Genomic DNA, 13625 nt, shown 5'->3' on the forward strand with positions numbered 1-13625 from the left:
AAGTTAATAAAGTAAGGGGTCAGATGTTTTTAACCTTATGAAATAGCACCATTATGATTTAGATATCAGTCACAAGTTAACTGCAAATCAATATTTGACACTTGCACTATATGTAAATTATATTGCTGTAAAGTATATTAAGAATTCACAGTTGAGAATAGTTATTCCACAGAACAGGCTAAAGAAAGACCAATGTAATAAACAATTTATAACTGTAAGTATGTTTCCTGCAATGAAGTTCCAAAATCCATCCTAAATCAATCTTGTGTAATACCTCATTATAACTCATAATTTAGTTATACAAAGAATTAAAGAAGTAAATTATGGTTATTCTCTAATACCCTGGATGTTTTATCAGTACCCTTGAGAATCATTTCACATGATAAACTTTTGCTGGAGCCACATCTCTTATCTCAAGGATGAATAAGAAGAATGTCACAAAATTTTAGAGCTTTCAGACGTGTAAGAGGATGTGATATGCACTTATCAAACCTCCATGAAACACAATTATAGTGAAATCTCTTATCACTGTACGAGGCAGAGATTAGCAAATACATTTCCTTTATTAGCATGACAATTGATTGGTAAAAATTATAGCTACATTGCATATTTCTGAAGTAGCATGGTAAGCGTTTTCAAGAGTCAGACATGCAGCAATATGTACCACTTCAGTGCCAGGGTGGAGGAAGTTGTTGGGTCACCCTGATGAAAGGTCACGCCCTTTCATCCTACCACTGATCCTACATAGCAATCTGTGCCGTTACAGAGCTATACTGGGCTAAAGCTACAAGCATGATAGGAAATGAGCTTGGCATAAAAGTGCTTCCAACTTTTGGCTAATTCAGTCATTTTGACACTAAAAGTTACCCTTGCCAAGCTAAATTATAATTAGCTAGATTGTTCAAGACATTAGCAATGACTTTGGTTAGGATTAGGTTTTCCTGTGAGGCCAATAAAAACTTAATAAATCTCAAAGTAGAAAGGGTAAAAAGCAATTTCGATGCAGACCTTAAGATGTAAATGAAGAACTGATCAAAAAAACCCAAAAAACCTCCTTTTTTGCTCTGAATTCTCTTCTTTCTTCCTTACCTCCTTTAGTTATACTCTCCTGAGAAATTGTATTAATTTACCCAAGTCCTTCATCTGCTTCTGCTAATACAGGGAGTCAATGGCACTCGGAACGGGCCTTCTGCTGAAGCAATCTGAAGTCTTGTAAAGGCTCTCAAAGATCATGAGAATGGAACTAAGCAGGGCATAAATGCTTACTGAAACAAAGCCTTTTCCAGCAGAATTTCCACAGCAAGGGTATTGTCTTAGTAGTTTGTAAGCTGCAGTGCACACCGCTGGCATTTCAGAAATCGGGAGTCTTACCCACAGAACAATCAGTCAGAACAATCTCAATTAGGAACTGCTGATTTCACAGGGCCATAACCAGACAAAAGCAGCTACCCCAAATGGACAACCTGAAGCCGGCTGGGGTATTTGTATACACATTCACAGTGTACTACCAAGAACTTAAAGTAAAGGTTGTCACCAGTGCTTAATTGCAAGCAAAAGCAGAAGTTTTCTTAAAGGCAACCAAGAAGTATGATATTTCCTCTCAATTTTGGTCTCTGATGTGTGTTTACTTTTTAAGACAGACTGCCTGGGAGGCAGACCCTTAGGTAGTCACTGAACAGGTAGAAGAATTACCCAGCCTGCCTCGTGACCCACTCACTGTTCCAGATATATACTCTCCTAAAACCTTAGACTGTAGTCATGCCTTGTACCACTGATTTTTCCTCCACTAAAAGTCCAGTCCATTTTCTATTTCTACTCTCACAGGAAAAATCCAGATCAATATTAAGACCCTGATGTCAGGTATTTAGGGAATGATCACAATATTTTGTGCCCTGCCATCATTGAATTTCTCTTCCCATCACTCCTTCCTGCAGAAACAGATTCATATTTCTCCTTTAGGGAAGTCTATCTTACTTTATTTCTTCCAAATTCCAGTGCCTTATTAACCTGACTATGGTAGTATTGTTCATCCACAGTTAAGGGGTCCCAAAGATTTGTATTGAGTCATTTCTCACTAACCCTGAAGGCAGGCTGTGAACTGCAATAGAAGACTATGTTACTATCCTTATTCACTGTCTGAGAGTTTGGCAGGGGGACAGTTAAATAAATCAAAGACGACCCATTGGTTCTAAATCATTTCTGCATGTGTCTCTTTCCATAACTAATCTGGTATCTGGCAGGGATGAAAGTATGGATAAGAGCCAGCTTGCTAAGGGGACAGGCAATGCTGATGGTTGAGCAACTAGAAGTAGAGAGACAGTTATCATCAAAGTGTTGAGAAAAGAGTGTGGCTTCAGATGACAGAGCTGAATTTGGAGAACTGTGCCTGTATTTAGAACATAAGGTAAAAGAAACAGTGAAATATACACTCTTATTATTTATATGTATCCAGATACAAAAAAAAACCTTTTTTTTTTTTATCATAACAAAATTTTGTATTTGTTCCACAACTAATAGTACCGGTAAAATTTTTGGAACTTTGAATTTTGTTGCAAAGTAATCCAGAGCCAAAGAGCTCTAGAAGAGCCTGCAAGTTCACTTTTCATTCTTCTGACTTCTTAGAGAGATGTGGAACTGACATGCTAGTTTTCGCATAGAGTGCACAGATATTTGTTCATAAGAAGTTGCCTCATAGTAAAAAAAAAAAAAAAAAAAAAAATGCATTGCATTTTATTTTTGGTCATTTTAAATATTTGACAGAGTAGTGGAGCACCTGGAATTTGAAAAGGATTCACTGTTTGCAAATGAAAATAAACTAATCATAGTATAAAAACATTCTAGTAGGTCTTAAAAAAATTAAGAATAGAAAAAAAATAGTGTAAGAAAAAACAATGCTGACAGCCATACTTGGCCAACAATGAAAACTTTTACATATTTAAATATTATTCTGAGCAGAGTAACATAAATATACAGCTATACAGAGAGATGGGAAATAAAAAATGAAACTGTTCTGATATTGTTATGGGTGTGTATATATATACATTTGAATTCTATAGTATATTAAAGTACAGAAGTCCAATTAGTATATTCAGTTATTTATGTTAAAGTAATTAGAGAAAAGACCATAGTTTTATTCTTTAATAGTGTAAATACCGCAGCCAGCCTATCCAAAGATTGTTTCTTACAAATTCAGCAACAACTTCCCAATTGTTTTGAATTGTTTTTAATGGTTTTAGAAAAGACAATGGAACACTTGTAAAAGTATGATAAACACTTCCGATATCTTTTTCTTTTATTTTCTTAAAGGGTAGTTTTGTGAATAAACCTTATTTTCACATCAGAAAAAGAACAGATATATTCCTGGAGCATGTCCTGAGAAGAGCGACTAAACTGATAAAGGGGCCGGAGAACAAAGTCTTACATGGAGCAACTGAGGGAACTGGGGTTGTTCAGTCTGGAGAAGAGGAGGCCGAGGGGAGACCTTATCACTATCTACAGCTACTGAAAGGAGATTGCAGAGAGGTGGATGTTGGTGACTGAGGCAAAGGTCTGTCACATACTGGAGAACACATCTAGCTGAGATGTTGACAGAATACAACGGAAGTCACACAGATTTCCATAAATATATATCTTACATCTGTTTGTCTTTGAGGACAGCGGCACAACTCGTAGGTGCAGCATTTTTATGTGCTGCAAGATCCCTATCTATAAGTAGCTGACCAGTGAGTTGAGATAACCACGAGACCACCCAGTGGACATGAAATTACAGCACTTTTTAAAGGAGTGAAACAGAAGCATATAAGAGATCGTAAGAAGCAATCTCTTGAATGAGTCATGTGCTTCATTACTATGGATTGATAGTTTGATGAGTCTGAACCACAATAAATGCACTCTGCTGGTTCAGCTTCTTGAACATTGTTACTCACAGTCATTGCTGTCCTAGTCAAGATATTCAGAGAGCAAGTACAAGACATGATGGACAAAAATAAAACAGTATAATGATATAAGGTTCCCTGTTGCCCTATCACGTTTAGTATCCCTGCATATACGTTCTTGAATGCAGATTAGATGAGCAAAGGTTCTCCAATGGGAGTGAAAAATAAACACTAGGAAATCCCCAATACTTAACTGCATTGCTCCATAACTTCCTGAAGAATGGAAAATTTAAGAAAAATAGAGTTACTTTCTTTATGGTTGGACATTTTCAAGTTACCTTTTGTAAGACCACATAAAACAATTTATTTCTCAAAGAATAACTGAATTACAAAGATAAAACATCACATAAAAGACAACTCAGTACAATTTATGTGAATTGCACAAGGACCAGTCTATTGTAGAAAATCCAGCTTACCTCTTCCTGAGCCTTTTATTCTATCTAAACATAGAAATTTCTGTCAGTTCAAAAAAAATCTATTACTGCTGCTCATAAGTGAATCCATTATTTTCCTTCTGTGATGCATCAGGTAAAAACAACTGCAATAGATAGCTCTAGCAGAACCCTGAATGTAAAAGGCCTCAAGAACAGAATGAGATAAGATAAACCCACCTCACTATGCACTATAACTGGAAATTATAACCCTGATGTTTAATTTATATCAAGTCATAGCAAATACTTCTCGCTGTAATTGTTATCTGTCATACATATAAAATTATTATAAGATGGAATCAGATTTGGAAAGGTATAGTTTTCCTTCTTGCACTGCCTGTAAGTAAATTGAACTCTGTGGAAGTTTATCACCCTTTGCCTTCAGTCTTTCTTGATAATGGATCCATTTGACCACAAAAATATGGAGAGAAAGAGCTGAAAACAAATGATTAATTTTCCATATTATTCTTTATTTCCAGAGCTTTACTGATTCCATCACACTGCTGATTTTTCTCTCCTTTCTTCTCCTGCCAGTCTAGGGAAAGGGAGATCCAAAATTAGAGCTCATATCAGAGTGGCAGCATTTCACTGGTATTACAGCAGAGTATGGACAGGCAAAACAAGTGACCAAGTGTAAGTGCATGGATTTAAGCTAGAAAAAGGAATCACTGGATCTCATAGCAGCATCTTTTTCCAAGCTTAGCCTCAGCTGGATTGTTGATAATGGCAAAGAGGCTCTAACAGGCATTAGACTTTCTCAGAGCAACCCAGTGCAAGGGAAAAATTAACATCCTGCCCCATAACAAACCTGCCTTCCTACCTTTCCTTGCTTTTCACTTCTGCTAAGAAAAGAGGGTGCACTGGCCACAGGACACACACCAATGGGGTGGGAATTGTATTCAGGCTTGAAGGACAAAGACAAGTTGCACCTCTTCACCTACAGGAGGCTAAATATGCACAGGCTGTCTCAAACATGAATAAACTAAAATAAACTAATTTCTTTGATACAGTGCCTATAATATGAGTCACTAAAGTGAACCTACCTCCTGCTTTCAGCCAGTACTGCAGCTTGTCTCCCACCCTGGGCCAGCAGATACTAGAGGCAGCTGGTAAATCCAAACTCCACCATTTATCTGTGGCTGTGCGAGCACGCAAAGAGAATGCACAGGAGATAAAATGGCAGAATGCAGCAGAAGGGGAACACGTCTGCTGGCAGCAGCCCAGAGCGCCAAGCCATATCACCTGGGGGCCACCATATGCAGGTGCCTGCTCCTCACACGGCTACGCAGGGTGCAACTCACTTGCAGCTTCTTCTTTCAGCTGAAGGTGGTTCATGAGGCTACACTTGGTAGAGGGATCTTGAAACAGCTAATTTCAATTCACAACATGTGGGTTATTACCCACACCCCTCAGTGAAGTCTTATCTCTCCTGGACACCTTTACAACAGCAAACAGAAATAAGACTGTCAGGGGTACTTCAGAGAAGAAATGTAATTTTGACACTCTGATTCACCATCTCAAAGAACCTCTCTCTCTCCTCTGACTACAGGAGAAATTAAGAAGACAAAGTATTCAACTTAGCTGGATGAACAGACCTTCTGTTCCTTATGTGTTGGTTTAGGAAGTAATTTATTGTACAAGTGTGCTTTCTTCAGAATTACTAGTATCACTTCAGTTAGCTCCTACAATATCCCACTGACTTCCACCTGGGGGCAGAGACCAACACAGAGCATCTTGGACCAACTGGTATAACCTGGAATTCTGAAGACCTTACTGTTTCCCTGCTTTTGACTTGGTTTTTTTTTCCTGGCAACTCATCATATGAACTGCATACGTCTGTGTTTTTTAAGATTATATACGTTTTATCAACAGGTTTTTTTGAGTTGAGTGAACTCAACTTTTATTTGCAATATTCCTAATGTTTTAAGTCTCAAAAATCATGTTAGAAATAATGCTTGAACATCAAGATTGCAAGTTTCATGCAGGGATCTTTCCATCATTCCTATTCTTATTACACAAACCTACCCCGTGAGATGTGCTAACTTCATACTGTAGCAGTGTTAAATAGCTTCTAGCCTGATTAGAGACGCATGGATTGATGGAGGTTTGATAATCATAAATAACATATTGTTGGGGTTATGAGCCAGTAACTAGCATGAGTCTCAAAACAAACATGGAAGGAGGACAGCAGGAAGCTTTGCCTGGGAGTCTCCCAGTTCCTTCCATACCAATTCTTATCAGGATGGATTTGGCAAAGCTCCAAACCTCCACTTCTTCCAGAGTGGATAATTACATTCCAAAATCACACGCATTCTATGACAGCTAATTAATTGTGCTTTATGAAAACAATCAGTATAAAGAGGGTTAGTAGGGAGAAATACTGCACAGAAAATTAAGGTGAACAGAGATGGAATGCTAGAAAGACTCTAAATGTAGTTAAGATAGAAAGAGGAGAAAAATAATAAAAGAGGAAAGGAGTTCTGAATTGCAAGTACATATGAGGTGTATGAAACAACAACAACAAAAAAAAAGTTGTTCTGCCTTGCAAAAGTAGAGGAGGGGAAAAGGAAATTAAAACTTAGAAGGAAAGCACTGAGATGAATGGATTTGATGTGTAAAGCAAAGAAAATGAAAAAAGATGTAATAAAAGCCACCCAGCCTTTAAAGTAATGAATCTTTTCATTTATTCATAGCCTTTTTTGATATTAGAGGAAAATGGTAGCACACTTATACTGAGCTCACACTATGTTAACACAGTAAAGCTCTTAATACCTGGATTATGTCATTAAACAATTAACTGATTAATCATAAGTAAATAATTAAAACTTGGTTCTCTAAGCCTCACAATTAGGAACATAAAACTGTCACAGTGATATCAGATTTCAGCAGAACCAATATTGTAGTCAATTAGAAAAAATGTAAAAAATAATTCTAAAATCTGTAGCTATAGACTGTGAAAAGAAGCACCCGGGCTTCATTCCCCATGCAACAAAATAAATAGACCACCTACTATTCAAATCTCCTATATTAAGGTTATAATTGAAGAAGTTGGAAGCATGGATTGCTAGTTCCTCTGCAAAATACCTAGACCTGCCCTAGGCCCTGTCCTGTCAAAGAAAGTCTGTATTTTGGGAAGCAAGACATGAAAGGATATCACTCTATAAGGCTAAGGCCGTCTTGAGTTCGTGTTAAAAACCTTTTCCTCCAATATGCCTAAAATGAAGAACTATAGAATAAATCCTCACACTTTGAGGGAAAATGACTCATCAGTTCCATGACACTATTTAACAACATTAAGAACAAACAGTTTCAAAAATCTAATAATAATTGTGTTTATTCTTGTAAAAGAGGAACAGTAGGCAAACTAAAAAAGACCACTCTTTGCATTCACAAAACAAAATAATTCCTTTTCTCCCATGAACATCTGTTTTATTTTCCAATTTAGCAAAAGCATATGTACTTCAAGTCTAAGTGAGGCAATTAATCTGGATTCTGCCATCATCACAGTCACACGATTATTTTTATTTTTTTTACAGTGAGAGGACTCTGGAAGCACAGATCCTGCTGTGCAAAGCCATCACATTCCTTATGAGAACAACCTAACAGGAAGAAAATATCTAAGGAATGGCAAATAATTATTCCAATAAAGAAATTACAAAATGCTATAATGGTTATTGAGCAACACTCATTTCATTTGTTCATTCTTGCAATCTGTTATTTAAAAAATAAATAGAAGACATTTTATTTTTAGAAGCCCCCACTCCTGCAGCTTCCTGACGCTTAGTCTTGCAAAACACTTGCCAGCAGCAAAAATTTTAAGTGTCTTTGAGTATCAGCACAAAAATAAAACCATATCAGGATTCCTCAGCATCTCCTAATAACCTCCATGTCGGAGGTTAGACTGATTTCACACACACTCCTTCATCCTGTGTTTGCTGGCATCTGTCATTCAGCCTCTGCCCTGGGCTTCACTTCACCACAGCCTGGCTGTCAGCGTAGGAAGAGGTGTCACTCTCAAAATAGCACTCCAGCTGATCACAGAGGGCTTCAAAGGTGGGCCGCTTGTCTGCCTCTGCACTCCAGCACTGCAGCATCAGCTGGTAGAACGGCATGGGGCACGTCTCTGGCTGAGGAAGTCTATATCCTTTGTCCAGCATCTGGATCACCTGGTGTCCTGGCATGCCTGCAAGCCAAAAGGAGTTTGTTAGACTACTCAGGGTCTGCTTAGTGACACCTCATGGCCATATCTCCTAAAGAGATAAGGCAATGGGATGCTCCCCTGTGAGGCAAATGCATGTGCTGAGGGCAGAGGCAACCTCAGCAGATCCTGTTCAATGTCAACAGGCCACAGGCATCACTGGAGAATCCCAAAACAGCAGTTAAAAAACACCTCCAGCACTTCCCAGTTTCCTCACCCTGGCTGCAACACCTGAAAGTCATAGTAAAAGGGTTTGTCTGGGTGTGAGTTGTTTCCTCCAGAACTGGCTTTGCTGACATCTATTTGCTTGAATTGTTCCTAAAACTCCTCTGTTCTCAGTGGCTCCAAAGAAAATCTGTCCTGCTCTTGAATTTTCCTCACATTTAAAAAGTTTTCCTTGATATCAGCCCTAAGTGTCCTCATGCTGCTAAATGATAGCACCCTGCCTGCTCTGTCACCATGGGTCATGGAGAAGAAAACACTCCCCTATCTTTGCTGTATCTTTATATATTAGAACTATCGTCTCATTCCCTTTCAATTTTCCACTCTTTAAATTAAATTTTGAACTACGTAATCTTTATTTCTTTTCCCTGGGTCTCTGGATGGTGTCTCCTCTGTAAAACACCCACTGCCACCATGGATCAACATAACCTCGTTTCCTAACTTTTCCTAACTCTTTAACTAACTACGGAGGACAAACTCTTGCAAGTAATAATGAATGAGAAAATAGCCACAGCAAAATGACATTTTCTACTTTATAGTTACAGGTAAGCTATGCCTTTGCCAAGGGACAGTGATGAACATGTTTTCAGGCAATACTGAGAATCACGGTGTCATACAGCACTTACACTTTACACTTACACACAGTTTATTTGCATCTTTGCCTGCATATGCACACACCTGTAGTTTATCTAAGAAAAAGTTGAGGATTTTTGCCTTTGTTTTTGGTTGTTGTTGTTGTTTTTTTTCCTTTTCAGAACAGTTTCACGGGAGGTAAAGGTGGGAATCAAAAAGTAAAATAAATTTCTTCTTTTACAGGAAGTAGCAGATTGGGACATTGTGAAATGTAGTTTATGGCAAATGCACCAACCCTCAGGCCTGTGCAGTGCAGCATAACATTTTTGGTTTACTCCTTCACTTGTATTCTTCTTGCCAGCACCAAATGGGTCACAATCAGTCATTTCACTACTATCTTGTGCTATTGGAGCCATGCTTCCAAGAGCATTTCTCACAGTGCTAGGAATAATAGCTGCCCTAATACAATTAAACCTGTTTTAGAGGTTGGTGACATTTTATTCCTAATTCTTGTGATCCTTCTCTTTATGAAGACTCTTTGATGCAATTGTCAAATATGAGGGAAGGGGGCAAAAACACCCTCATTGATTTTTCAAACACCATCTACAGTGCCTGTGGAGCATTTCACACATAATAATCCATTCTTCCATGAGATGCCCTCAAAAAAATAAACTAAAAAAAAAACAAGGGGAGGATGGGGGACAGAAAACCTTCCCTTTTCTCACATTGCCATCTTTGATCTGATGCTGGAGGGAAACAGCCAGTTGGCTTAGGTGCCTGTGCAATGCAGGCTGACTCCAGCGTGAGGAAGCTTGAATCGCTGCTAATCACAGCCTTTGGAAAGCTTCCAGGGAGCCTGGGGCAGCCAGAAGGTCTGACCCACTAAATGAGCCTCATCTGAACAGCCTTCTTTCTGTATTTGCTGTTTTAACCCTTTCACATGGCTGTAGTACAGGCATTCAACTATTTTTTTGTGTGTTGTTCTTAAAGCAAGAAAATACTAGACATCATTCTTTAGATAAAAGCACTTACCAGCATAAGGCATCTTCCCGTAGGTGATTATTTCAAATAGAAGTATTCCAAATGACCAGATATCTGACTTAACGCTGAATTTGTTGTAGCGGATCGCCTCCGGGGCTGTCCATTTCACTGGGAGTTTAGTTTCAGGCTTAGCTTCATATATGTTTTCATTTTCTACCTGTAATGCATAAAATTAAGCAAGCATGATTTCAGATCTGCTTCAGCAGAGCACTTAGGCACATGACTAAGCTAAGCATGTGCTTAATCTTTCTCTCTTTTAGCTGAGCACTTGCCTTTCGTGGTATTAAGCACGAACTGAGTCTATTGTTGAACTGGGCTTCACAGTTGAGAAGTGCTACCGTTCATCGGATGCTTTTTTAAAGCATTTATCATTTCAGGAAAGCACACAGTGTTAGAGTGGCTTATGATTAATTATGACCTGCTACAGTGAATTCTGAACCTGGCATGCAAGATTTCAAAAGCCTGTCAGGAGCGGCTGTGTAAGCATCCTGCTGAAACCAGAGACCAAATGGCTCCAGAGAAGGCAAGAGTGAGAGCTAATGAATTTTGGAACCTTTCTTCTGTGATTTATTGAGGTGTTGAAGGTCCATGTACTTTGATAACAATCTCTTCAGCAGGTTTCAGGGACCAAAGAACAAGCTCCAAGTGATTCAAATTAACATATTAGCTTACAGAGGGTCAAATTAATCCAAGTAAAGTGAAGATGAAAAACACACAGAAAAGGAAAATTGCTCACTTAAAAATTTGTAGAATCATGGCCTCAAAGTTTTACAGCATAGACTTTGTGGACATTTATTCTCTCTTTAATTCCTAAATGCAACTTAGAGTACATCAGTCACATCCAAGACTTGGTTTAGGTTTTTTGAATGCAAATCCAGGCAAATGCATACACAAATATTTTGTTTGATTGTTTTTAATAGAGAATGCATATTTCCTGGCTATAGCTCCCTATAGTTCTGAAAACATTGATTGTTAGTGTTTTGTGTCTACATACTGATACAGTTGGCATCTTGACCATAATACTCATCTTTAGAAATAAGAAATTATTTCTTTATGCTCATTAGCACATACAGAAATATAGATTTAATTTCTCACACCTACTCCTTTGGGATCTTTGCATGTGCCCATGTTACTGCTTTGGCTCCGGAGACAGGTTATTCCTAAGAAAGTCTGCCAAGATGATTCTATGGCAGAGTGTTTTAGTAAATTTCAGTTTTAACAAGAAATGTCAAGAGCTATAAATTATTACCCTCTCTGGTGAGGGCAGAGGAGAAATATCCATTGTAAGCATTGTTCATGTAAAAATATATATTTTTCATGTTAAAAAATGTGCAATCTAAACTTTTGCATAACTAGAAGAATCAAAATTAAGCAAAAAGTACTTTCAAAGTCCCTTGATGCCATTATTCTATACTTCAGTATGTAATAAATCCAAATCTGTTATGAACTTCAATTTCTACTGCTTGAATGGAAAAAAAAACAAATGAGAAGCAGAGCACTTTTTTCTCTATTTCTCCTTTTCAGTGCAAGAACATAAATCAATAAAAACAATAATGAGACCTCAGGAATTATGGATTACATATTGAAATATGGCAAATCAAATCTTTTGAACTCTGATCAAATAATTTTCAGAGGTAGGAAATCTCATTTGTAAACCACAGATCTTTCCCAGGGTGATCTTGGTCAGTGTTACCTGGCATTCCACATCCTCAAGGGCTAGATAAAAAAACAGTGCAGAGGCAAAGAATGTGAAACTGCATAATATTTAAAGCTTTGAGAGCTCACTTTATGAACTCTGCTGTTATTGTGGAGAGAAATAAGGTCCATTTATGATTGCTACCTGCACGCACAAGCATCTTGGAGGCAGTGGGGAAGTGAAAAAGGAGAGAGCAACTGTCAATACATTTTTATATGCCTTCTCTTACAGGCTTGGGAGTCTAATTTTGCCATCATTCCTGTGACCTCTCTCCATGTGGCAGACACTAGTATTGTGCATAAAGGTTGTGCAGCAAAGAGTATTACTTGCCAGGCTGCTTCCTTAGTGGCTGAGTGTGAAGCAGACACCAGGATGCCATCTTCAGACTGACAGAAAAGCACATGCCAGATTCTAACCTTGCATAGGATAATGCAGGTAGAAGATACAAGTGAGCACATTAGGGGTCCTTTTCTCCTTGGGCCTTTTACCTGAACCCATCAATTCAGAGGCTACAGTTTATCCTTTAGTTGACCTCTCCAATGTTGTTCTCCAGAGTTGAAGTAGAGCCAATTCGCTTTTGCACAACCTACCTTAAAAACTCTTGCAAGTCCGAAGTCTGCCACTTTGTAAATACTGTGTTCACCAACAAGAACATTCCTGGCTGCCAGATCCCGATGGATATAGTTCTGAGATTCAAGGTAAGCCATCCCAGAAGCCACCTGAGCAGCCATGTCTACTTGATGTGGCAGGAAGATTTGGGAGCCTGCATCTTCTGTTTGAAAAGAAGATGACACGTATAACATAATATTTTTCCTACTCAGATATGAATAACATAAGAGCTCAATGGTTCAAATAGCCCACAGTAAAAACATAATGCAATAAAGCAACAGCTTAGACAAAGGACAGAGGTTGGTGAACAGCACCACTTTAAGTCATGCAGTTAAATTCATGATAACTGAGTAACAATGACTCTCCCATATTCTCTAAAAAAGTAGGTACTAAATGCACCTGTTGATCTAGGCCTGTAAGGAGCTGCTGATACAATCCAAAGAAAAAGGCATTTATCTGCCAATAGTAATGTTGCTTTTTGTCTTTCTGACAAGTGCATAACCCATTCCAAACTGTAAGAATTAATGTCAGTACTCACTGAGTGAAGTCAAAGCCAACTAAAGATGGAAAAGTGTAAAATTATACTTGTTCCCTGTTCACCAATAATTCTTACTGGGAAATACACATCAAGTGTAACTCTCATTTTCACTTTCCAGTCTACTTGACTGCTTCATGCTGTTATCTCCATTGCTGTTACTCAACAGTAAGACTCCTTGAGATAGTTTCAAGCTGCCTGCTTCTCTTGTAAAACTTTATGAGGCAATGCATATGCCATTCCCAACACTGTAAGATCAGCAAATCCCAGAAATACAGATTTGGCAATGAAAGATTGGCTGTTCAAACTAAGTAGCAGAAGAACTTAGAGGAGAACAACAAGGCCTTAAGCCACAAAATAATGCAGCCAAAAATAGAAAGACAGG

The 13625-nt window shown here is 38.2% G+C and overlaps 1 protein-coding gene across 2 annotated transcripts in view; it reads right to left on the bottom strand.

Annotated features, from left to right (window-relative positions):
* Positions 1–7080: 7080 nt before the first annotated feature.
* FRK (fyn related Src family tyrosine kinase) overlaps positions 7081–13625 on the bottom strand; it is a 49018-nt gene continuing 42473 nt past the window's right edge. For both annotated transcript variants that reach the window (XM_054063965.1, XM_054063964.1), the window contains 3 exons: positions 12683–12868; positions 10392–10553; positions 7081–8549 (listed from right to left, as the gene is read on the bottom strand). In XM_054063965.1, coding sequence (XP_053919940.1) covers positions 8335–8549; positions 10392–10553; positions 12683–12868 — 563 coding nt within the window. In that variant the 3' untranslated portion in view covers positions 7081–8334. The remainder of the gene's footprint in view (positions 8550–10391; positions 10554–12682; positions 12869–13625) is intronic.

The sequence above is a fragment of the Cuculus canorus genome, chromosome 3 (assembly GCF_017976375.1).
Source record: "Cuculus canorus isolate bCucCan1 chromosome 3, bCucCan1.pri, whole genome shotgun sequence".
Classification (NCBI taxonomy): Eukaryota; Metazoa; Chordata; class Aves; order Cuculiformes; family Cuculidae; genus Cuculus; species Cuculus canorus.